Here is a 23,248-nt window from a genome sequence, read left to right as displayed (position 1 = left end):
TTTTCCCAACCTTGCAGATAGACGTTTCATGAATAGAGTAGTACATAAATCCTTATTCTATACGTCAGAGAGGCAATGTTTTTTTTTACGTAGCATATATATATATGAACTTTCCAAAACGTTACGTCATGCAGAACACCCCGCTGTGGACGGAGTAAATAAATGGGGGTAAATGCATAGGGTAAATGAAACGTTGGTCCTTTATTGACTAATCACGCTACCGATTGCCAAGTAGACAAACAGGAAGTCAGGCCGCTAGCTAATCATGGGATAACTTGTTATTGGAAGGCATTTCCAATTCCGACGCTTATTTTATTTTGCTTATTTTGTTGACAGTAAGTAGTTTGTAAGTGAAACATACAAGATGACAGATATGTAAATAAAGGTAAGAGGACAAATTATCGACCAACTATAAAGAGCTCAGGAGAGAACAGCTAATGTTAGCTTGTTTACAGAATATAATAAAGACATGGATGTCGTTGGCTAGCTAGTTAACCCGCTGTCAATTAGTTATTAGCTCACTCACTAGCAAGTCATTAAGCCTGCATTGAGTTCGCTTAAGATTTGAAAGCTATATTTTTACAATGCAACGTTCGAACACATTCAGTCGGCAATAAGCTCGCCAGTGACAAATGAATACCAACGTGCTTGCCAATGTGTTGGAAAACATGTTAACTATGCATCTGTAATGTTGAGACATGTAGTTATCTGAACCCTAGGCGTGTCACTGTAATGTTAGCTGGTTGTCAACACGAATATTATTACTTACGTTAAACAACTCAGGTGCTGACTTATCACACAACGTATCACAGATTGTTAGCTCGCTAACGTTACTGATATACAGTGTATTCTGAAGTATTTCCACATATTGTTACGTTACAGCCTTATTCTAAAATGGATTAAATAAATGAGCTTCCTCATCAATCTACACACAATACCCAATAATGGCAAAGTGAAAACAGGTTTTTCGAAATGTTTGCAAATGTATTAAAAATAAAATACCTTTATTTACATAAATATTCAGACCCTTCACTATGAGACTCTAAATTGAGCTCGGGTGCATCCTGCTTCCATTGACCATCCTTGAGATGTTTCTTCAACTGGATTGGAGTCCACCTGTGGTAAATATCAATTTAATTAGACATGATTTGGGAAGGCACACACTTGTCTATATAAGGTCCCACAGTTGACAGTGCATGTCAGAGCAAAAACCAAGCCATGAGGTTGAAGGAGTTGCCCGTAGAGCTCCGAGACAGGATTGTGTTGAGGCACAGATCTGGGGAAGGCTACCAAAACATTTCTGTAGCATTGATGGTCCCCGAGAACACAGTGGCCTCCATCATTCTTAAATGGAAGAAGTTTGGAACCAACAAGACTCTTCCTAGAGCTGGCCGCCCGGCCAAACTGAGCAATCGGGGGAGAAGGGCCTTGGTTAGAGTGGTGACCAAGAACCTGATGGTCACTCTGACAGAACTCCAGAGTTCTTCTGTGGTGTTGGGAGAACCTTCCAGATGGACAACCATCTCTGCAGCACTCCACCAATCAGGCCTTTATGGTAGAGTGGCCAAACCTGAGCCACTCCTCAGTAAAAGGCACATGATAGCCCGGTTGGAGTTTGCCAAAAGGCATCTAAAGGATTCTCTGGTCTGATGAAACCAAGATTGAACTCTTTGGCCTGAATGCCAAGTTTCAACGTCTGGAGGAAACCTGGAACCATCCCTACTGTGAAGCATAGTGGTGGCAGCATCATGCTGTGGGAGTGTTCTTCAGCGGCAGGGACTGGGAGACTAGTCAGGATCAAGGAAAGATGAACAGAACAAAGTACAGAGAGATCCTTGATGAAAACCTGCTCCAGAGCACTCAGGCCCTCAGACTGGGGTGAAGGGGCACCTTCCAACAGGACAATTGACCCTAAGCACACAGCCAAGACAATGCAGGAGTGGCTTCGAGACAAGTCTATGAATGTCCTTGAATGGCCCAGCCAGAGGCCGGACTTGAACCCGATTTGAACATCTCTAGAGAGACCTGTAAATAGCTGTGGAGCAACGCTCCCCATCCAAGCTGACAGAGCTTGAGAGGATCCGCAGAGAAGAATGGGGGGGGGGGGGTGATATTGAATCCAGTTTAGAATAAGGCTGTAACGTAACAATGTTGAAAAAGTCGAGGGGTCTGAATACTTTCCGAATGCGCTATAGACTAGCCAGCTATAAAATCTTTCTAGCTACATGTGAAGGCAGATGGAGCTCTGTGTGTGTAACTGCATTTTCAGTGTCTCCTGAAAAGAAAGTGCTGTATCACAATTATTTTCCAGAAGATACTGACCCTACCGTTACGATTGTTTAAACTGAGCTGTACTGGGGTCAGAACACAATCATGATTACATTAAAACACTGTGGAGCTAGCTGGAGAAATGGCTCAGAAAGGGATGGGTGATGTCACTGTACTCCAAGTTTTAGCTTTATCCACATTGATGCATCGAGAAGATTGAAATACTGCTAGTTTTCCCGGAAAACTGCCCTTTTCATCCTCATGCTAGCTAGCGTATGTTAGTAATAATACATATCCCATCCCTACATTGAGATTTATATTCTGACCCATATCTCGCACTGACTCCCCATTGTCTTAATTTAACCATGATTGCATTTCGAGCTCAGTGTAAACAAGCCTAACGGTAGGGTTGGTATCTTCTAGCAACAACATTCTAGTCTATCTATTTGAAAGAAACCCATGTTTGAAATTCCTACTGTCATCACAAGCTAGTCACGTGCCCTCAGTCTAACTCACTGAGGGGAATTATTAACATGTGATGCAGTTTAACATACGTTTGTAGCTACTTCCTGGAGAGAAGACTTAGTATAAGCTACTACTATGTTCTGTGCAGCCAATATCTCTCAGCTTACATCTGAGCTTTGTCCCTGAAGGTAATCAAGGTTTCTTCTTAGCTGAATACTCAATGGTGTGTCCACTCTCAGGTTGATATGGCAATAAGGAAACGACCTCCAGACAGTTGGACAAGCCCAGTAGTCATGAACCCCAGTTCTCCCTGTGAGGGCCAGAGCCCTGAGGGTGACCCTCCAGATGATTGGTTCCACCTTTCCACCATGTCTCTGGGAACTCAGGGCTCTGATGGGAGCCGGGATGACCCAGAGGAACCTGAGGAGAGAGGCAGACTCAAGTCCAAGTTGGTGTCGGCATGGAACAATGTCAAATATGGTATATGTGCCTAAAACCTTTTTGACCTAACAGTGACCAGTCACTTATTGCTTGTCATTTTATAGTTTGTTTTCCTTTGCCCATCCAGGCTGGTCGTTCAAGTCAAAGGCCCGCTTCAGCAAGACCTCTCCTCTGACCATGCTTGGACAGTCTTATCTGCTCAGTCATGGAGGTGAGAGATGTTCTGTTGGTTGCGTAACTCCACCCTTTTAAAAAGACCCACACCTAATGGTAAACTGGTATGTAACTGGATTTGAAAAAATTCTATATTCAAGACCAGTGTCTGTCCTTTGTTTTGTCAGTGGAGAGGGAGTGCTTTCGCCAGGCCTTTGCCACTCTGCTGTGGCTGACGTACAGGCGGGGCTTCCCACAGCTGGATGGTTCCTCTCTGACCACAGACAGTGGGTGGGGCTGCATGCTGCGCAGTGGACAGATGCTGCTGGCACAGGGGCTGCTGCTACACCTGCTGCCGCCAGGTAAAAGACAAAACACTTGTGCACGTGGGAGACACACACATATATACATACATACAGGTACATGTTTCCAGCAGCATCTCAAAGTATCTCCTGAGTAACACACTACTACAGTTTATCACTACTTAGCCTTGTCCCTTGTCTCTCTATTGTTGCCAGGCTGGACCTGGCTCTCTGCCAACCATGTGTCCAAAGATGACATGGAGGTACAGGAGTCTCGCTCCTTGGGTCCAGAGGTGACTAAGAAGGGAAGGAGGAAGAGCATAGTGTCCTTCCTGGAGAGCCGGACTGAGGTCACTCACAGACGGGTGGTGTCCTGGTTTGGGGACCATCCCATCGCCCCGTTCGGGCTGCACCAGCTGGTGGAACAGGGCACAAGCGCAGGGAAGAAGGCAGGGGACTGGTACGGCCCCTCCATCGTAGCACACATTCTTCGGTGAGAACTTAGAAGCTAAACCTGCCCCCTCCCAGCCATCTGCATTCCATACAATACCCTTAGTGATGTGGGGTGTCTGTTTGTTTTAGTAAGGCTGTTGACGCAGCATCAGCAGAGGTGTCCAATCTGACAGTGTATGTAGCACAGGACTGCACTGGTGAGTGTTCCCTTGTTATTTAATTCTCACTATTTGGCAGGGTGCCCATCAGACTATAGTAATAGGTGGTATCATTATGTGGTCCCTGTGTAGTGTACATAGATGATGTGGTGAGGCTGTGTGAGAGACCTCTATCTGAGGGCTCCACAGGACCCAGTGCAGCCTGGAAGTCTGTCATCATCCTGGTCCCTGTGCGCCTGGGAGGAGAAGTCCTCAACCCCACCTACATCAAATGTGTCAAAGTATGTGTCAAGTCAGAGTAACATGCTAGAGACATGCACACAGACACTGACAACCACAGAACACAGTGAGAGATTGGTAAATCATTCTTGTTTTTATTTCCATAGAATCTCCTGAGGTTAGAATGCTGCATTGGAATCATTGGTGGTAAACCCAAGCACTCTCTCTTCTTCGTTGGGTACCAAGGTAGGTGTATGGTCTTCCTGTTGTCATTCTGTAATTTTACCTTCCTTGTACCCTCACTCTGACCATGCTCATGTCTCCTGTGCTAGACGAACAGCTGCTGTACTTGGACCCCCACTACAGCCAGTCCACAGTGGATATTACACAGGATAACTTCCCCTTAGAGGTAATGGAAGGCACTCTCTTTCTATTTAGGCTGTCTGTGTTGTTTGCAAACCCTATACATTATTCTATATCCACAACACTAGCCCAGGTCTTAGACCAAGATTGTATCTCGGTCTAGCAGTGTAACACTAAGCCACTTACTTACCGACCTGTCTGTGCCTGTTGGCCACGTTTTCGTGATACAATCAAGATAAAATCTCGGTCTAGAAACTGGGCTACCCTGACGCCACCATCTCTCGCCTTAATGGGGCCTTCTTCTCCTCTCCACTCCCCCTGCAGTCGTTTCACTGTAAGTGTCCCAGAAAGATCTCCTTCAGTCGCATGGATCCCAGCTGCACTATAGGCTTCTATGCCAAGAGCCAGAAGGAATTTGAGTTACTGTGTTCAACTGTTAGCACGGTATGTGGGGGGCACACACACAGGCACTATTGCTGCTACTATTTATCTACGCTATACTGTATATTATTTTTGTGTATATATTTCCAAACATAATTTTTTTTATTTTGTTACTACTTTATTACTTATTGTGAATTCTTTTTATAAATGGGTATTGCTCTGTTGAGGAAAGCTTGCAAGGATGCATTTCACTGTACTGTTTACACCTGGTATCCTGTGCATGTGACTAACTTGATTTTACTTGTGGTGTCCATGTCTGGCTATGAATTTGAACCATGGACAATATGATGTTGTTTACACTTGAGATCAAATATGCATATATGAAGAGTATGCTATATAACTTGTGCAGAACATGTTTTAGTTGCAAGGAGCCAAGTACATTATTGCTTTTACAGTATGTCTGTAATACAGTTAATGGTTAAATTGAGATGAGGGGAAAAATAAGAGCTCTTCTAGAGATGAATGAGAGAACCATCTCTCTTCCCCAGGCTCTCTCATCATCAACAGAAAAGTACCCCATCTTCACCATTGCAGAGGGTCAGGGACCGGATGGGGGGCAGGAGGATGAGAGTGATGCACCCCCAAACTCTATCACCCACATCCTGACCAAGGACAAGGCGAGGCTGCGAAGGACCAATAACAGCAACAGCATGGATGAGTTTGTGTTATTGTGAATTAACATAGCAGGTATAAAAGTTCTAAGCTAGGTTGAATTAGCTGTATCCCTGAAAACCGGAACATCCGGTTGTTGGCAACTCTGCTAAGGGTGCTGTGAACAGACTGACTGAATGTGGCCAGCAGGGAACATAATTCACATACCAACTCATACACACAGTTACTGAACTGAGCTTTATCAGTGGCAGCTACTGACGGCGCACATGCTCCAGCAAACGCCTTTATCCCCAACCTCCACAGGCAATAACCAGGCTGGGTGAGGTGTTGCTGAATAGAACAGGCCAATGACACTATTCTTGTGTATTTATTAGTATGGGCTAATTATTTGATTTAAGGGGATGTGTTTTTATGAATGTAACAATATTTTTTAAATGAAGGTTTTTATATAATTGTTTTTCATTTTAAGGTTTGATATCAGTATGGTTTTGAGGTTCTTACGTTAAATAACCTGCCTTCAACTTGGTTGTTTATTATTCTACATGAAGTCATGGGTGACTCTATGCCTGGCTGAAAGACACTAACTGACCCTATTTCATCATTGTGTAGATAGGCTGCTCATCCCATAGTCCTCTCCACTACAACCTTTTGTTGAACTACTTTGTATTGAGTCTAATGCTGGACAATCTGGGCTCTGAGCTGCTGTTTGACATCATGTGACAGGATGTCTGCTCTCTGAATGGATTAGGAAATTGGATTCCTTAGACCTTGTGATGTGCACATGGAACCGGTGAAGGAATCAATTTGTCTTCTTAGAGATGTGTTGGTTTTCTGTGGTTGAGTGGGGAGAGTATAAAATAATAATTTCAACGAAGAGGAACATTCTGAGCAATATGGGGTTGCATTTGCCCTGTTTTCGGAATGAATATTTTTTTACATGGAAAATGAGTGGCAGAATGCACTCAATAAAAGCTCAGTAACTCAGTCAACTTCATCAGACTGATTTTAGTTTAGGCCATACAAATTTGAATTACACGTTTAACGGATACCCTGCAGTGCTTCTACATTGTTTGTTATTTGGGGTTTTAGGCAGGGTTGATGGAAGGTGCTCTCTTTCTATTTTGTCTGTCTGTGTTGTTTGCAAACCCTATACATTATTCTAAATCCACGACACTAGCCCAGGTCTTAGACCAAGATTGTATCTCGGTCTAGCAGTGTAACACTAAGCCACTTATTTAGCCACTTATTACATGTTTAACGGATACCCTGCAGTGCTTCTACATTGTTTGTTATTTGGGGTTTTAGGCAGGGTTTCTGTATAGCACTTTGTGACCTGCTGCTGTAAAAAGGGCTTGATAAATACATTTGTTTGATACCCCTCTTCAGTTTTCTCCCCACCCCAGAAAATCTTAATACTTTACTGAAAAATGTAATGATTGTAGCTAAAATAATGTCCTCAAGCTTCTAGTAGAGAGCTATGCCACTTCCTCTCAGATTATGGATGAACTATGCCTCTTTTAGCTTCATCTCTTGGTTAGGTCTCTAGGAGTTGAATTAAGGTCGTTGTAGTATTTTAACAAGAACCACATTTAAAAATACATTTGGAAAGAGACCTAACAATGTTAGTATTTCTGGTTTATTGGAAAAATGCATCAAAAGCAGAAATTCTGAGCAGTGTAGTATCTAAAAGGGAAAGTGCTGCACATTAGTCTGTAGGTATGGACCTCATGTCATGGCCATACTGCTGGAAATACAGGTGAGAGTGGTACTGTAGCTCAGGCAGCACTAGTCGCACACAGAGCCCCTCTTCCTGCAGAGTCAGGTTCCCTCGTACCTTGTATCCCAGGATGGTGACTGTGTCGGTCTGCCAGGGCCTGACCAGGTCCTCCAGCTCACCAGGGGGCACTCCTCCTCTGGCCACACACTTCTGTCTGAGCCTCTGTGTGGAGGCCCTCAGTAGGTTCACCTCCCTTTTCAGTCTCCCCAGGCCATACTGCTCAGCTTTCTCCCAGAACACCTGCAGAAATAAGTTGTAGAGCAGCACATCCAGACTGTTCCAGGCCCAGAGCCTGGCCTTGGTGTCGTCCTCTATCGGGGTGATGTCCGAGGGGGCGCGGACATTCAGGTGCACATAGGCCAGCTCCTCAGGCTCCAGCTGCAGCAGAGCCCCCAGGAGAACCAGAGACTCGTCAAAGTGCTCAGCAATCATTACCAGCTGGAATGCCTCCTCCAGCTGAGTCAGCTCCATGGGCCAGGATGCGTTCCACTCTTGGCTGCTGAGGCCCAGGTCAAAGCTCATAGGGTTCCTGGCTAGGCCATTCCCAGGTTCTGTAGGGTCCCAGTAGGACTCTGGGGCCTCCAGGAAGACTGAGAGGGCTGACTTCCTGTTAGCTGTGTCAGCTGCCTTTTTGGCTAGAGTGAAGGCAGGTACAGTGGAAGTGTAGTAGCTGAAAACAGACTCAAAAGTATGTAGAGGATCACGCAGCAGGGTGATATAGATGGTGTTCCTGGGCATCACCTGTTTCACCTGTCCCAGGTCCAGCCGCATGTGGCTGCAGAGCATGTCGAACTGAGAGGAACCCGGTGGCAGCTCATCTACAAAGTCTGCTCGGAACCTGGAGCCATAAGGAAGGTTAAACATGTTAAAGCAGTGAAAGTTATCTGCAGTTAATATCCACCAAATGGAGGGGCTCCAAATGTAGCAGAGACCTGACAGTATATTTGATCATCTGAACATTGCAATAGAACATATCTACTCATCAGATGAATAGAGGTAACTGTATCTTACAGGAGATGGTAGTCGTGCCCATACCTATCTGGGTAGCTGAACTGGTATGCGTAATAGGGGAAGGCGAAAGTGAGGTTCTCCTTCTCCCCAAGGCGGAACATCAGATTCTGAACAGTGCTGCTTCCAGTCTTGTGTGTTTTGAGGAAAGCTACAGGTGGAGGGCTCCTCCTTGTCCTCATAAAGGTGTACCCATTGGGATCTCTTTGATGCTGCAGATTGGGTGTCTGAACCTCCTTCCTGCTGTTAGGGGCAGTGTGGGATGGGACGGGGGTGTTTGGAGGAGCATTGTCGGAAAGTGCTCCCTTCTTCACCTTATGGCCCTTGTGCCCACCATAGTGGCTTTCGACATAGGAAAGAGAGAGGATTTCAACAGACATCTAGGTAAATAAAGTCTCAACAGGACTTATGTAGCTTAGCTGTATGCCATGACAAACTGCTCATTAATCAGTTCTGTATTTGAAAGGTTTTTTTAATCTGTAATGCATTTATGCAAATATATGTAGTGTTTCTCTGGTACATTTTCACAATAACCACTGAGTTAAATCTATTAGTTTTACCACCACCTACAGCTACAGACAGTGCATAATGGTGTGGGGAGAAAGAGAGAGACAGACTGTCCCTTACCTTGGATGCTGCAATGACTGAGTAGCCAGGAGCATGAGAAACAAGGTGACACACAAAGCCATCAGGAGACCCATCACACGGTGTCTCCAAAGTTGGGTGGACAACCAGCGGAGGGTCATCTCCTTTCTGTGGCCCACCCGAAACACTTTCCTCTGGAACCTTCTTCCCTCCGAGCATGGAAAATAGGCTCTGGGACTTTGAAGGTGAGACTGGGTTCCGGAGCTTAAAGAAACTGACAGACCTGACCTCACCCTCTAAGCTGGCTCAGTGAGACGTCACACAGCCAGCCAGCAACTCTCCAGCCAAGAAGCCATGATTGAGTTTTTGACTAACATAAGATTTGAGAATGTCTATTCTCAACCTTTGCTGCTGTTGTGTAAGGTGCAACTGCAATATGACAAGGCTAAATGTCCTTATTCACATGTTAAGAGCAGCAATCACTGTTTTTGTATATCAGGGATGCTAAATACTAAAAGCTAAATTGGATAAGAGACAAGGACATTAAGGAAAATAAATACATACAATAAATGAGATATAAATAAGAACACAAAAATTTCCCAACACAAACAATAGTAAAACCACCTAGGCCTAAATCAAGGTGTGCAACAATGAAAATGTATTTTAAGAATAGCCTACACATCTACAAACAAGTTAACGACACCCTTGTTTTTATGGTATTTCACTATTTTCTTATATGAATGTGTGTGATATGACTGTGGCAAACACATTGACAGTGCTTTTCATTGAAAGGGACTCGACCCTTAATGTGCATTATCATTCAATTGGTTAAAATTCTACATGTCAAGATACTATTGGCTCATAATAAAACTGGTGATAAACGGGTAACCCTTACCCTCCTGTGAGGAGGTCATGTTCGTTACAAAAACGTTGCAGATAGAAATGCCATGACTTAGAAATTCCTGATTTATTTTGTATTTTTAATCCCAGGGCCCGTCCCCGCAGGAGGCTTTTTGGTAGACGTCATTGTAAAAACGTATATGTTCTTAACTGACTTGCCTAGTTAAAGGTTAAATCAAATCAAATAATGTAAAAAGTTTTGTATTGATGAACGCGGTTCCAGTGGTGCCCGACTTCAGGATTTTTGGAGTTGACTCCGACTCCTGTGATCGGAGTTGAAATGAGTCGCCACTTATTCGGCTCTTGCTCAACTCCAAAAACATGCTGAAAAGGATGCACACACATGTACGCACCACCTCATTATTGCAGTCCTAGTAGGAAGATTATATTTGCGTTTCAGAGGACTGGCAAGAGCATGATCCCTACCAGTTGAATATTAAATGACTATTTTGTTTGATTATAGAAGGTGATGTGTAAGTGTAACAGTATAATTTTAAACCGTCCCCTCGCCCATACCCGGGCGCGAACCAGGGACCTTCTGCCCATCGCCCCATCGCTGCGGCCCTTGCAGAGCAAGGGGAACTACTACTTCAAGGTCTCAGAGCAAGTGACGTAACCGATTGAAACGCTACTTAGCGCACACCGCTAACTAAGCTAGCCGTTTCACATCCGTTACATAAGAAGTTACATCTATAATATTTCAGTGATATTTCTGCTGTGTGCAGCCTCCACAGATCCCATGTGATGGATGATACTGCGCACTCGATGCTGTTAAGCCTATTCTTTGAAATGTTAGAGTTTGTGTTCTCCGGGAAATAGTTCCCTCCTGAATTTTAGGAGTCGAAGCTTGACACCAAGGAAAGGGAGTCGACAGGCAAGGAGTTGAGGAATCGATTATTTTGGAGTCGATTATCCACCACTACCCAATTCTCTCCGTGGTTCTATCGAGTCCAAATGCATTTCATTTCAATAACCTGTATCATCATATTTTGTTTTACTGTAAAGCGGACTGGTACTGTAGAGGACTGCTAATTCTTATGTAGGTGACATTACTGCTATTGCATTGTTATAACTGAGACAACACATAGCAACGTATTTTCACAGTAAAGCATGTTGGGTCCCCTACAGGATAGCTCCCACACACACACACACATACACACACTAACTGCCGAGGACACACAGATAAGACATACACCCACACATTGGGAGGAAGAGACACAGCCTTGACTTGCAGACACAAGCACACACACAATCTCCTTCCTAGCCGAACATTGTGCGACTGAGAACAGCCCGACGAGACCCGGAGGAACGACGGACGGCTCAACAGGACCAATCCAAGAAGACAACACCTCAACTGTGGCCAACCAAAAGACTGTGACTTCCAGACTCAACCTACTTTCTGTACTGTACATAACATGCTTGCAATCTGTTATCGGGGCTTCTTTCTGCTGGTTCCTTGTGAGCCAAATGAATGAGCCCGTATACGTTGTACCAGATATCTTTACTCTGAATAAACTGTCGCTTGTCACATAATTGACCACCTTGTCCGAATCGATCCTTGACCGACTCGCCCTATCTACATATCCCATTATCAACAGTACATATGCCAATCTACAAAACAGCACATTTGGCTGTGGTTATTAAACGAGTCAATATTGCTAGTGTTGATAACGGTCAATGTTTTATTTTTACATTGCACATTTTATTCAGATAGAAAAATGCATGTAAACAGAGCTCAATTGCTATTATTATTGTCAATGACTACTATCAACAATGATGCCTCATGATCTTATTTTACTACATGTAATAATGCTGTTCTATAATAATTTGTACACCCCATCCCCCACGTCGACATACTTCGAAAGGACCTACTCGCGAAGGGTGATTTCAATGTAAGTCAGATTCAGGTGTTTTATTGTCAATACTTCGTCGATGTTATCCTTGTTCAGATTAATGATACGTAATTTCACTTTTGGTTATCGTTGGGTTGGGAAGGAACGGTAGTCAGGACCGACATTACTCGTCTCTCTCTGCAGACAGTGGCGACAGACTGAAATTAATACATGTTTTTGGTAAATGTATCTAGTTAACTCGAGCCGGGGTACGGGATGCGGGTTGGATCAATCAACTGAAATATATATATATATATATATTTTTAAACTCTTGCGGCATCTCTCAAGTGAGCAAAACAACGTCATTCACACCATACATTTTGTTAAGACAGCATGTTCGGCTAGCAGAGACCATACCATTAGCCAACTGTCTGGCAGTGTTCCAGTTTATTCGCATTTATTATGTAGAAAACAATGTTTGAAATGTAGCCCATCACATGGGTGAATGGATTCTGATCTCAAACAAATACAGCGTGCATATTATGTTGTAAACGGAGCGAACGGAGGTTGTTTTTCTGCTAGATAGCTTTCTAGTCAAGTTATGCACCACATTAGGTGCCTTACGCGCTGCGTTTTTACAGTGTTATGACCGATAAGGAGTTAACATTATTTTTGTTGAGGGAAATGTTTGGGGTGATCAAATTTGAAGTGTGTGTCGCATCTGGGTGCAGAAGGCTGGGGCGATTGGGGAATGGCGTCCTAGATTTATCAGGAGATATATACTTGGATTACGGAGGACGAATGGAAGGAAAAATAGAGGAAGGTGAGTTTGAATTGGTCAAAAGTGGAGGAAAGGGGAGATGGTTTGTTGAATAATTGTAGAAAGTGTGATCTGTACACTGGATCGAAGACAGGATAAATGAAAGTGATTGAGGGCGAAGAATCGGAGGTGGTAGGTGTGAAGTTCTCGGAGCCAGAGGATTTACACGGAGGGTTAGGATAAAGATTAGTCTGTGACCGTAGGAGTGACATTACGGAAAAAGTGGACCCTTACCTTTTGGCGGATCCATTTTTGTTTTCAGGGTGGGTGAAAATTGAGTTGGGTGGTATGGAATCGGTGAAGGAAACCCGAAGTGGTCTTGTGATTGTTTGTGTTTCTGTGTTGGGCCAGATTGAAGCAGGCGCTTCGCTTCAAAAGTCTGGGGTCAGGTTAATGTGTATTGTTTTGCTCTCAAGCATAGGGCGCCATTAAAAGGAGTGATTACTGGGGTAGCGGTAAATGTGAAAGTGGACAGTCTGAAGCCAGGGGAAGATTCCCGGTGTTTGTGATGCTCTTCGTTTGGTGTGACGCAGACCGTGTGGCTTGAGTGGAGAAACAGAGGAGTCGTTGAATGAGTAGGTGTGTCTAAAGTTGCACATTATGGGGAATATTCAGAGGTGGATACTTTCCTTGGGAATTAATATTAATACCATTTAAATATAGATGTTTTCTGCATTGGATATATTTACCATATCATATGGAGACAAACATTAACCGTTTACCTTAAAAGTAGACCTAATTACAAATTATTCAAGCCTTCCAATATAAATAATAATAAAATATCCCCAATGATCCATCTCATCTCCCAAAAACGTTTTCAACATACATCTTTAAAATGAAACTAAAACTTTGGTTGTCTTCCTCTCAGGCTTCCATGTCTTCTCCCTGGATCTCCTCAATGTTCACCTCTTGATCATCAGACTCTGAGGCCTCATCTTCACTGTCACTTTCCAACCTGGTTGAGGATGGCTCATTGTCAGGCTCAAAAAGCCTCAAATTTGCCTGGATGTCCACCAATTTTCTAACCCATGTATTGGTCAGCCTGTTGCGTGCTTTGTTGTGTGTGTTTCCAAACGAGGACCAGTTGCGCTCTGAGGTGGTGGCTGTTGGTGGGATTTGGAGGATAATGGAGGCAACAGGGGAAAGAGCCTCAGATCCACAAAGACCCTTCCACCAGGTGGCTAATGAGATATGTTGGCACGACTGCCATATTGCATCTCCATCCCAAAGCCCTTGCTTGGAAATGTACTTTGCCAGACTGCCAAGAACCTTGCCATCATCCAGGCCAAGGTGGCGAGACACGGTAGTGATGACACCATAGACCTTGTCGATCTCTGCACCAGACAGAACGCTCTTGGCAGCATACATGTACGCTACGGCGTGTATGGGCCTCAGGCAGAAGTCCTCATGCTTTTTGATGTATTTCAGAACTGCAGTTTCCTCTGCTTGGAGCAACAGTGAAGTGGCAGGGCAGTATGGATTTTTTCTCTTACATCTGCAAGCAGAGTCTGAACATCAGACAGAATGCCATTGTCTCCCTCAAATCTCCTATATGTTTCAGGCTGCTTACCACTCTCCCAAAATATATCATCCAGGAGGATCCTCTTGATGGGGCTGTCCATATCGGCAGACTATGATATGGCCATTTCTTGGAGAGACTCCTTCCCCTCCAGGACTGTCCAACATGATGACAACACCACCCCAACGGGTGTTGCTGGGCAGCTTCAATGTGGTGCTGTTATTCTTCTCACTTTTCTTGGTGAGATAGATTGCTGCTATAACTTGATGACCCTTCACATACCTAACCATTTCCGTGGCTCTCTTGTAGAGTGTATCCATTGTTTTCAGTGCCATGATGTCCTTGAGGTGCAGATTCAATGCATGAGCAGCACAGCCAATGGGTGTGATGTGAGGGTAGGACTCCTCCACTTTAGACCAAGCAGCCTTCATGTTTGCAGCATCGTCTGTCGCCAGTGCAAATACCTTCTGTGGTCCAAGGTCATTGATGACGAACATTCAGAAATCTCTTTCAATACACATTGCCTGTGAGCATCAGAGATGAACCAGTTGGCCAGATGCACTTGGCCAGATGATTCTGCATCTGTGTTGCAGTCTTCACATATGATTTGGCACGCTATTTGCAAATGTACACAACTTTTCCTTCTGCGTTACCTGCAGTGAAATGTCTCCACACATCAGATGGTGCCCGTGGCATTTTCCTGTAAAGATTAGAAATAAATAGTAAAAAAACAATTACAATTCTTTACAATGTAAAGATAAATAGTTAAGCAGTTAGATTAAATAACTCCTTTTGTAAGATACATGTTTTAAAATGAAACATGTATGGAAACAGGTGAATTAGCAGCTCAAGCGAGCTAAATCCCACATGGTAGCAAAAACTAACTAGCAGAAATTGTTAACAAGTTAGAAATAATTTAAATACATTTTTCTGTAGGCTACAATTTGCTAGTTAACAAAAAAATATTCACCCCACCCAATATTGTAATCAAAACTTACCAGAAAGCATGTAGTCCTTAGATCAGACAGTGTAGTAGTGTGGGCTGAATAGCATCTCATTAGTGTGCACGATCTTGAGAATCAGCTCTACATGTGATGGAAGAATGCACTGTGCATGCAGAGGGTTGCAATTCCATTGAATTGTGGATAGGTTATCCAAAATATGCCATAAGACCTAGAATTGCCATGTATCCCACAAAAAAAGGTTCACTGTTTTAAGCTAACTTCTTTGATGAATTTAAGCAAAATTCCCCAAATTCCTGGGCTTAACTTCACAGGAAAAAATTCAGGAAATTTACCAGAAAGTTTCCAACCCTTTGCAACCCAATATATCGTCAACAGTATCCCGATATGTAATGGTATTAATCCCCCCCATCACTAGTACACATTACATTTTACTCCCCACCGCTGGGTTGGTTTGTTGTAAATAGTGGTCAGTATCTCATCTGCCATTTGTCCTCTGCAGAGTGGAGCTTGGTGCTGTCACATTCTCAGACTCACTTGAGAAATGTCCACCCCGGACACCCCAGGAGCCATGAGGGGCCCCAGCCTTTCCCCAGGATCTGCTCTTGGCATGATGGGACCCAGCCCAGGTCTCCCAGCCTCTGGACACTCCCACCCACAACAGGGGCCCTCAGGATATCCTCAGGAGAATATGCATCAGATGCACAAAGTAAGACAGAAAATGGGCATATCCATAACTGTAATGTATGTTAAATGTCTGCTATGGTCTGTGGTACCATTTTATGATACTTTTTTTGCATTAATCTATTCATCCTTTACTGTACATAAGAAATGTATGTGCTGTCTAAGTAGGACATGCTTATGTCAATGTATTAATGTGTGTTGTCTTCTCCCAGCCTATGGAAGGCATGCATGAGAAGGGCATGTCTGATGACCCTCGCTATGGACCAATGAAGAGCATGGGCATGAGACCAGGTGGAGGCCACATTGGAATGGGACCCCCTCCTAGCCCCATGGATCAACATTCACAAGGTACCATACCATGGGGTACTGATTAGATTGGATAGAGGAAACATTGACTCTGTTATTGAAGATGCTTTACACAAAAGGCTAATGATCTAAATATGGTGCTTATGATTTTAGACTTAAGCATAAATGTTTTTAAAGCTGATTACCCAAAAAGATAATGCTAACTCGTGTAGACTTGTGTGCACTTGTACTGTGAACTCAACCAGCTAGTTTCTCCTCTTTCACTTCTGTCGTTTTGTTGGGTAGCGTGAGCAGCAGACGCTAAGTGGAGGGGTGGGGCATGAGGCTTCCCCTTTCAGACAATGCTGGTGGCAGCTGTCTGCTACAAAACTACTCAGTCACCAAGGAGAGAGGGACAGAGGGGCTGTTGAAATACTGTAACACAGAAGAGGGTGTTTTTCTGTTGACTCTTCTATCCTGTATTGATTGGTGACAAATCAAATTGTATTCGTCACATGCGCCGAATACAACAAGTGTAGACCTGGCAGTGAAATGCTTACTTACAAGCGCTTAACCAACATGGCAGTTAAGACCATACCTTTATATAAAATAAAAGTAAGAGATAAAATTAACAAATAATAAAGAGCAACAGTAAATAAAAATAGCGCGGCTATATACAGTGGGTACCGGTACAGAGTCAATGTGCGGGGTTATTGAGGTAACATGTACAGAGAGCGAGACTCAGCTGTAATGTGTACATGTGACGAATGCCTCTAACCCCATTACAGGGGCTGAGTCACTGGCTTATTGGTGCTCCTGAGGTGCTGACTTGTGGCACCCTCGACAACTACTGTGATTATTATTATTTGACCATGCTGGTCATTTATGAACATTTGAACATCTTGGCCATGTTCTGTAAAAATCTCCACCCGGCACAGCCAGAAGAGGACTGGCCACCCCTCATAGCCTGGTTCCTCTCTAGGTTTCTTCCTAGGTTTTGGCCTTTCTAGGGAGTTTTTCCTAGCCACCGTGCTTCTACACCTGCATTGCTTACTGTTTGGGGTTTTAGGCTGGGTTTCTGTACAGCACTTTAATATATCAGCTGATGTAAGAAGGGCTTTATAAATACATTTTATTTGATGTCTGTTAGAGACTGATTTGTAACGTGTTTGTATCGCCAGTCCAGCTCAATCATAAGACCAGTCTGGATTTGATTAACATTTCTTCTGGTCTGTTAGCATCCATTTCGCCACCATGCCCTACCATTCCCAGGGAAGATGACTTTTCTCACCTGTGCTTCTACACTTGCATTGCTTGCTGTTTGGAGTTTTAGGCTGGGTTTCTGTACAGCACTTTGAGATATCAGCTGATGTACGAAGGGCTATATAAATACATTTGATTTGATTTTGTCTCCTCCCCAGGCTACCCCTCTCCACTGGGGAGTTCTGAGCACTCTCCCAACCCTGTGCCAGCCAACAGCCCCCCCCCTGGCCCCATGATGCCCTCTGGCCCAGGTGTCCCCATGGAGGGCGGTGACCCCCAGGCCATGGGCCAACAGAGCCTCGGTGGTGTCCTGAGTGGTGGTTCTGTGCCAGGTGGGGTTGGGCCTGGTGGACCCACCCCCTTCAACCAAAACCAGCTGCACCAGCTCAGGGCCCAGATCATGGCCTACAAGATGCTGGCTCACAGCCAGCCCCTACCAGACCACCTGCAGATGGCTGTGCAGGGCAAGAGGCCCATGCCAGGGATGCAGCAGCAGCCAGGGATGCCCGACATGCCCCCTTCCTCTGGGCCTGGAGCGGGGCCTGGACAGCCACCAGCAAACTACAACAGACCACTTGGTGAGTGGGGTAGGCACATGCAAGTTTATGCTACACAGCCTGTTAATGAGGTTTGCAACCCTATGAATGACACAAATGCACATAATTACAGTCAATCACACACAAATGCTGTCTGTCTCAAATAAATCATTTGAATGCTTAACAACGACCCCTGGTGGTGAAACTACACACACATGCTCTCGGTTCAGGCACCATTTTCTACGATAACTAGACTTCAGTAGGCATGAATGCCCAGGTAGTGTCTGATCATATCTAATGTCATCTTGCAGGAATGGTAGGCCCAAACATGCCTCCTCCAGGACCCTCAGGTGTTCCTCCTGGTATGCAGGGCCAGCCCACCAATGGACCCCCTAAACAATGGCCCGAAGGTGAGCCTCAGCTTGACCCCTGGGCAGTGATTTACCTGTGTGTGAGAAGGCATTAGTCTGTAGTGTTTTTAGTCCTTGTTCTTCTCTTTCCTGTGCTGATAATTTCACCAGACCTATCACAAGGTTAGTAAGTAAGAATTTGTTCTTAACTGACTTGCCTAGTTAAATAAACTAAACAAGGAATACACGCATATTTAAAGATAATCATTGCACACCAAAACACTGTGGAATTAATGGTAGAACTAATAACTCTTTCAATGCCATGTATTCTAGGGCCCATGGTGAATGCTGCTGCTCCATCCAGTGCCCCCCCAGATGCTGATTCCCCCTCAGCCCACTAGCAGACCCTCGCCTGCTCCCCCCTCCCCCCAGCCCCCACCCATGGTGCTGCACCAAAAACAGAACCGCATCACGCCCATCCAGAAGCCCCATGGCCTGGACCCAGTAGAGATCCTCCAGGAGAGAGAGTACAGGCTGCAGGCTCGAGTGCTGAGGCACGTAGCGAGTAAAAATCGTCTGTCCTCCGTTCCAACACTCACTACCGAGTTTCAAACTGCCTCTGGAAGCAACGTCAGCACAAGAACTGTTCGTCGGGAGCTTCATGAAATGGGTTTCCATGGCCGAGCAGCCGCACACAAGCCTAAGATCACCATGCGCAATGCCAAGCGTAGGCTGGAGTGGTGTAAAGCTCGCCGCCATTGGACTCTGGAGCAGTGGAAACGTGTTCTCTGGAGTGATGAATCACGCTTCACCATCTGGCAGTCCGACGGACGAATCTGGCTTTGGCGGATGCCAGGAGAAAGCTACCTGACTGAATGCATAGTTCCAACTGTAAAGTTTGGCGGAGGAGGAATAATGGTCTGGGGATGTTTTTCATGGTTCGGGTTAGGCCCCTTAGTTCCAGTGAAGGGAAATCTTAACGCTACAGCATACAATGACATTCTAGATGATTCTGTGCTTCCAACTTTGTGGCAACAGTTTGGGGAAGGCCCTTTCCTGTTTCAGCATGACAATGGCCCCATGCACAAAGCGAGGTCCATACAGAAATGGTTTACTGAGATCGGTGTGGAAGAACTTGACTGGCCTGCACAGAGCCCTGACCTCAATCCCATCGAACACCTTTGGGATGAATTGGAACGCAGACTGCGAGCCAGGCCTAATCGCCCAACATCAGTGCCTGACCTCACTAATGCTCTTATGGCTGAATGGAAGCAAGTCCCCGCAGCAATGTTCCAACATCTAGTGGAAAGCCTTCCCAGAAGAGTTGAGGCTGTTATAGCAGCAAAGGGGGGGACCAACTCCATATTAATGCCCATGATTTTTGGAATGATATGTTCAAAGGGCAGGTGTCCACATACTTTTGGTCATGTAGTCTACACAATTGGCTGGGGGGGTTAGATCAGCTCAAATGTTACAGATAGATTGTGGCTTCTATCAGTGTAAATATCTGCATAATTTCCAGTCCCACATATATTTTTTGGTTGTGTGTGTATCTATATATATGTGTGTGTGTGTGTGTATATATATATATATATATATATATACACACACACAGTACCAGTCAAAAGTTTAGACACCTACTTGTTCGAGTTTTAAAAAAAAAGGTACTATTTTCTACATTGTAGAATAATAGTATAGACTTAAACTATGAAATAACACATATGGAATCATGTAGTAACCAAAAAAGTGTTAAACAAATCAAAATATATTTGAGATTCTTCAAAGTAGATGACAGCTTTTCACACTCTTTGCATTCTCTCAACCAGCTTCATGAGGTAGTCACCTGAAATGCATTTCAATTAACAAGTGTGCCTTGATAAAGTTAATGCGCTTGAGCCAATCAGTTGTGTTATGACAAGGTCGGGGTGGTATACAGAAGATAGCCCTATTTGGTAAAATACCAAGTCCATATTATGGTAAGAACAGCTCAAATAATCAAAGAGAATTGATAGACCATATTTACTTTAAGACATGGTCATTCATTAGTTACCAGCCTCAAAAATCGGCAATTAACTGCACCTCAGATTTTTTTTCACCTTTATTTAACCAGGTAGGCTAGTTGAGAACAAGTTTTCATTTGCAAATGCGACCTGGCCAAGATAAAGCATAGCAGTGTGAACAGACGAGTTACACATGGAGTAAACAATAAACAAGTCAATAACATAGTAGAAAAAAATAATCTATATACATTGTGTGCAAAAGGCATGAGGTAGGCAATAAATAGGCCATAGGAGTGAATAATTACAATTTAGCAGATTAACACTGGAGTGATAAATGATCAGATTAACATGTGCAGGTAGAGATACTGGTGTGCAGAAAAGTAAATCAAATAAACAGTATGGGGATGAGGTAGGTAAATTGGGTGGGCTATTTACCGATGGACTATGTACAGCTGCAGAGATCGGTTAGCTGCTCAGATAGCAGATAGAGATACTGGTGTGCAGAAAAGTAAATCAAATAAACAGTATGGGGATGAGGTTAGGTAAATTGGGTGGGCTATTTACCGATGGACTATGTACAGCTGCAGAGATCGGTTAGCTGCTCAGATAGCACATGCTTAAAGTTGGTGAGGGAGATAAGTCTCCAACTTCAGCGATTTTTGCAATTTGTTCCAGTCACAGGCAGCAGAGAACTTGAAGGAAAGGTGGCCAAATGAGGTTTTAGCTTTAGGGATGATCAGTGAGATACACCTGCTGGAGCGCGTGCTACGGGTGGGTGTTACCATCGTGACCAGTGAACTGAGATAATGCGGAGCTTTACCTAGCATAGACTTGTAGATGACCTGGAGCCAGTGGGTCTGGCGATGAACATGTAGCGTGGTCCAGCAGACTAGAGCATACAGGTCGCAGTGGTGGGTGGTATAAGGTGCTTTAGTAACAAAACAGATGGCACTGTGATAAACTGCATCTAGTTTGCTGAGTAGAGTATTGGATGCTATTTTGTAGATGACATCGCCAAAGTCAAGGATAGGTAGGATAGTCAGTTTTACTAAGGTAAGTTTTGCGGCGTGAGTGAAGGAGGCTTTGTTGCGGAATAGAAAGCAGACTCTAGATTTGATTTTGGATTGGAGATGTTTGATATGTGTCTGAAAGGAGAGTTTGCAGTCTAGCCAGACACCTAGGTACTTATAGATGTCCACATATTCTAGGTCGGAACCATCCAGGGTGGTGATGCTAGTCGGGCGTGCAGGTGCAGGCAGCGAACGGTTGAAAAGCAGGCATTTGGTTTTACTAGCGTTTAAGAGCAGTTGGAGGCCACGGAAGGAGTGTTGTATGTCATTGAAGCTCGTTTGGAGGTTAGATAGCACAGTGTCCATATAAATGATTGCAGCCCATATAAATGCTTCACAGAGTTCAAGTAACAGACATCCCAACACTGCTGCACAGAAACCACTACTAAAAGACACCAATAAGAAGAAGCGACTTGCTTGGGCCAAGAAACACGAGCAATGGATATTAGACTTTGGAAATCTGTCCTTTGGTCTGATGAGTCCAAATTTGAGATTTGTGGTTCCAACCGCCGTGTCTTCGGGAGATGCAGAGTAGGTGAACGGATGATATCTGCATGTGTGGTTCCCACTGTGAAGCATGGAGGAGGTGGTGTGATGTGGGTGTGCTTTGCTGGTGACACTGATTTATTTAGAATTCAAGGCACACTTAACCAGCATGGCTAACGACAGCATTCTTCAGCGATACGCCATTCCATCTGGTTTGCGCTTAGTGGGACTATCATTTGTTTTTCAACAGGACAATGAACCAACACACCTTCAGGCTGTGTAAGGTCTATTTGACCAAGAAGGAGAGTGATGGAGTGCTGCATCAGATGACCTGGCCTCCACAATCACCCGACCTCAAACCAATTGAGATGGTTTGGGATGAGTTGGACTGCAGAGTGAAGATAAGCAGCCAACAAGTGTTCAGCATATGTGGGAACTTCTTAGACTGTTGGAAAGGCATTCCAGGTGACTACCTCATGAAGCTGGTTGAGAGAATGCCAAGAGTGTGTAAAGCTGTCATCAAGGCAAAGGGTGGCTACTTTGAAAAATATTATATATTTTGATTTGTTTAACACTTTTGGTTACTGCATGATTTCATAGTTTTGATGTCTTCACTATTATTCTACAATGAATAGTACAAATAAAGAAAAACCCTTGAATGAGTAGGTGTGTCAACTTTTGACAGGTTTTATGTATATAAACATTTTGTTATATATTGTCCGTTTATTATTTTCCCATAACCCTACCACCCCTCCCCTAATTGTATTAAACTAATGGACAACACTTAGGCTTCTACTTACAGCTTATACATACTATATCCTCTACATTTTACAGACACAGTACATTTTACGTTATCTTGTTTTTTTGTTATTTTTAGTCTCAACCTTCAGCTCCTCAACCCCTCCCATCCATCTCTGAACACCATCCAGTTTTAATATCTATTTGCCGTATTTTTCAACCTGACTGATGTTTCACAAAAGTTCAGAACCTTTCTATTCTCATAGTTTCAACAGATTGTAAATTAAATATAAACATTTTTGCTTAAGAGTATTATTGATTGATTGATTAACTGATTTTGCAAATTATCCAGCAGTGCTACTTGCAGAGTGAGATCCAGGTAAATGTCACAGGTTTTCTATGGAGCCAGATAGCTGCCAAAAGGTTTAACGTACGTATCGTTAGGATCGTAAGAAAATCCATACATAAATTATTAGGATCGTTAGAAAAGCCATGCGTGAAATGCAAACGTGAAATTTAATCTGTGAACATAGAAACACCATGTTACGATTACGGACT

General features: G+C 44.0%; 2 protein-coding genes and 1 pseudogene across 3 annotated transcripts; 2 read left to right on the top strand and 1 right to left on the bottom strand.

Annotated features, from left to right (window-relative positions):
* The first annotated feature begins 177 nt into the window (after window positions 1-177).
* On the top strand, window positions 178-11,682 carry LOC123999059 (cysteine protease ATG4D-like). Of its 2 annotated transcripts, XR_006832386.1 has the most exons (12): window positions 178-385; window positions 2,973-3,213; window positions 3,302-3,385; window positions 3,516-3,689; window positions 3,846-4,122; window positions 4,212-4,279; window positions 4,373-4,521; window positions 4,627-4,705; window positions 4,792-4,868; window positions 5,147-5,266; window positions 5,752-11,237; window positions 11,274-11,682. XR_006832386.1 is itself a non-coding variant. In XM_046304414.1 (11 exons), exons 2-11 carry the CDS (start codon window positions 2,979-2,981, stop codon window positions 5,935-5,937), a joined length of 1,449 nt encoding a protein of 482 aa, XP_046160370.1. In that variant the 5' UTR covers window positions 178-385; window positions 2,973-2,978; the 3' UTR covers window positions 5,938-11,682. The 2 variants fall into 2 exon arrangements, 1 of the variants encoding a protein (XP_046160370.1); XM_046304414.1 differs by having other exon boundaries at window positions 5,752-11,682.
* LOC123999060 (galactose-3-O-sulfotransferase 2-like) lies at window positions 7,494-13,334 on the bottom strand. The gene is made up of 3 exons (XM_046304415.1): window positions 9,288-13,334; window positions 8,688-9,002; window positions 7,494-8,490 (listed from the first exon to the last, which is right to left on the bottom strand). Exons 1-3 carry the CDS (start codon window positions 9,404-9,406, stop codon window positions 7,581-7,583), a joined length of 1,344 nt encoding a protein of 447 aa, XP_046160371.1. The 5' UTR covers window positions 9,407-13,334; the 3' UTR covers window positions 7,494-7,580.
* The window catches only part of LOC123999037, a 14,384-nt pseudogene continuing 3,985 nt past the window's right edge, over window positions 12,850-23,248 (top strand).

The sequence above is a fragment of the Oncorhynchus gorbuscha genome, linkage group LG16 (assembly GCF_021184085.1).
Source record: "Oncorhynchus gorbuscha isolate QuinsamMale2020 ecotype Even-year linkage group LG16, OgorEven_v1.0, whole genome shotgun sequence".
NCBI lineage: Eukaryota > Metazoa > Chordata > Actinopteri > Salmoniformes > Salmonidae > Oncorhynchus > Oncorhynchus gorbuscha.
This window is presented reverse-complemented; position numbering and strand designations above follow the sequence as displayed.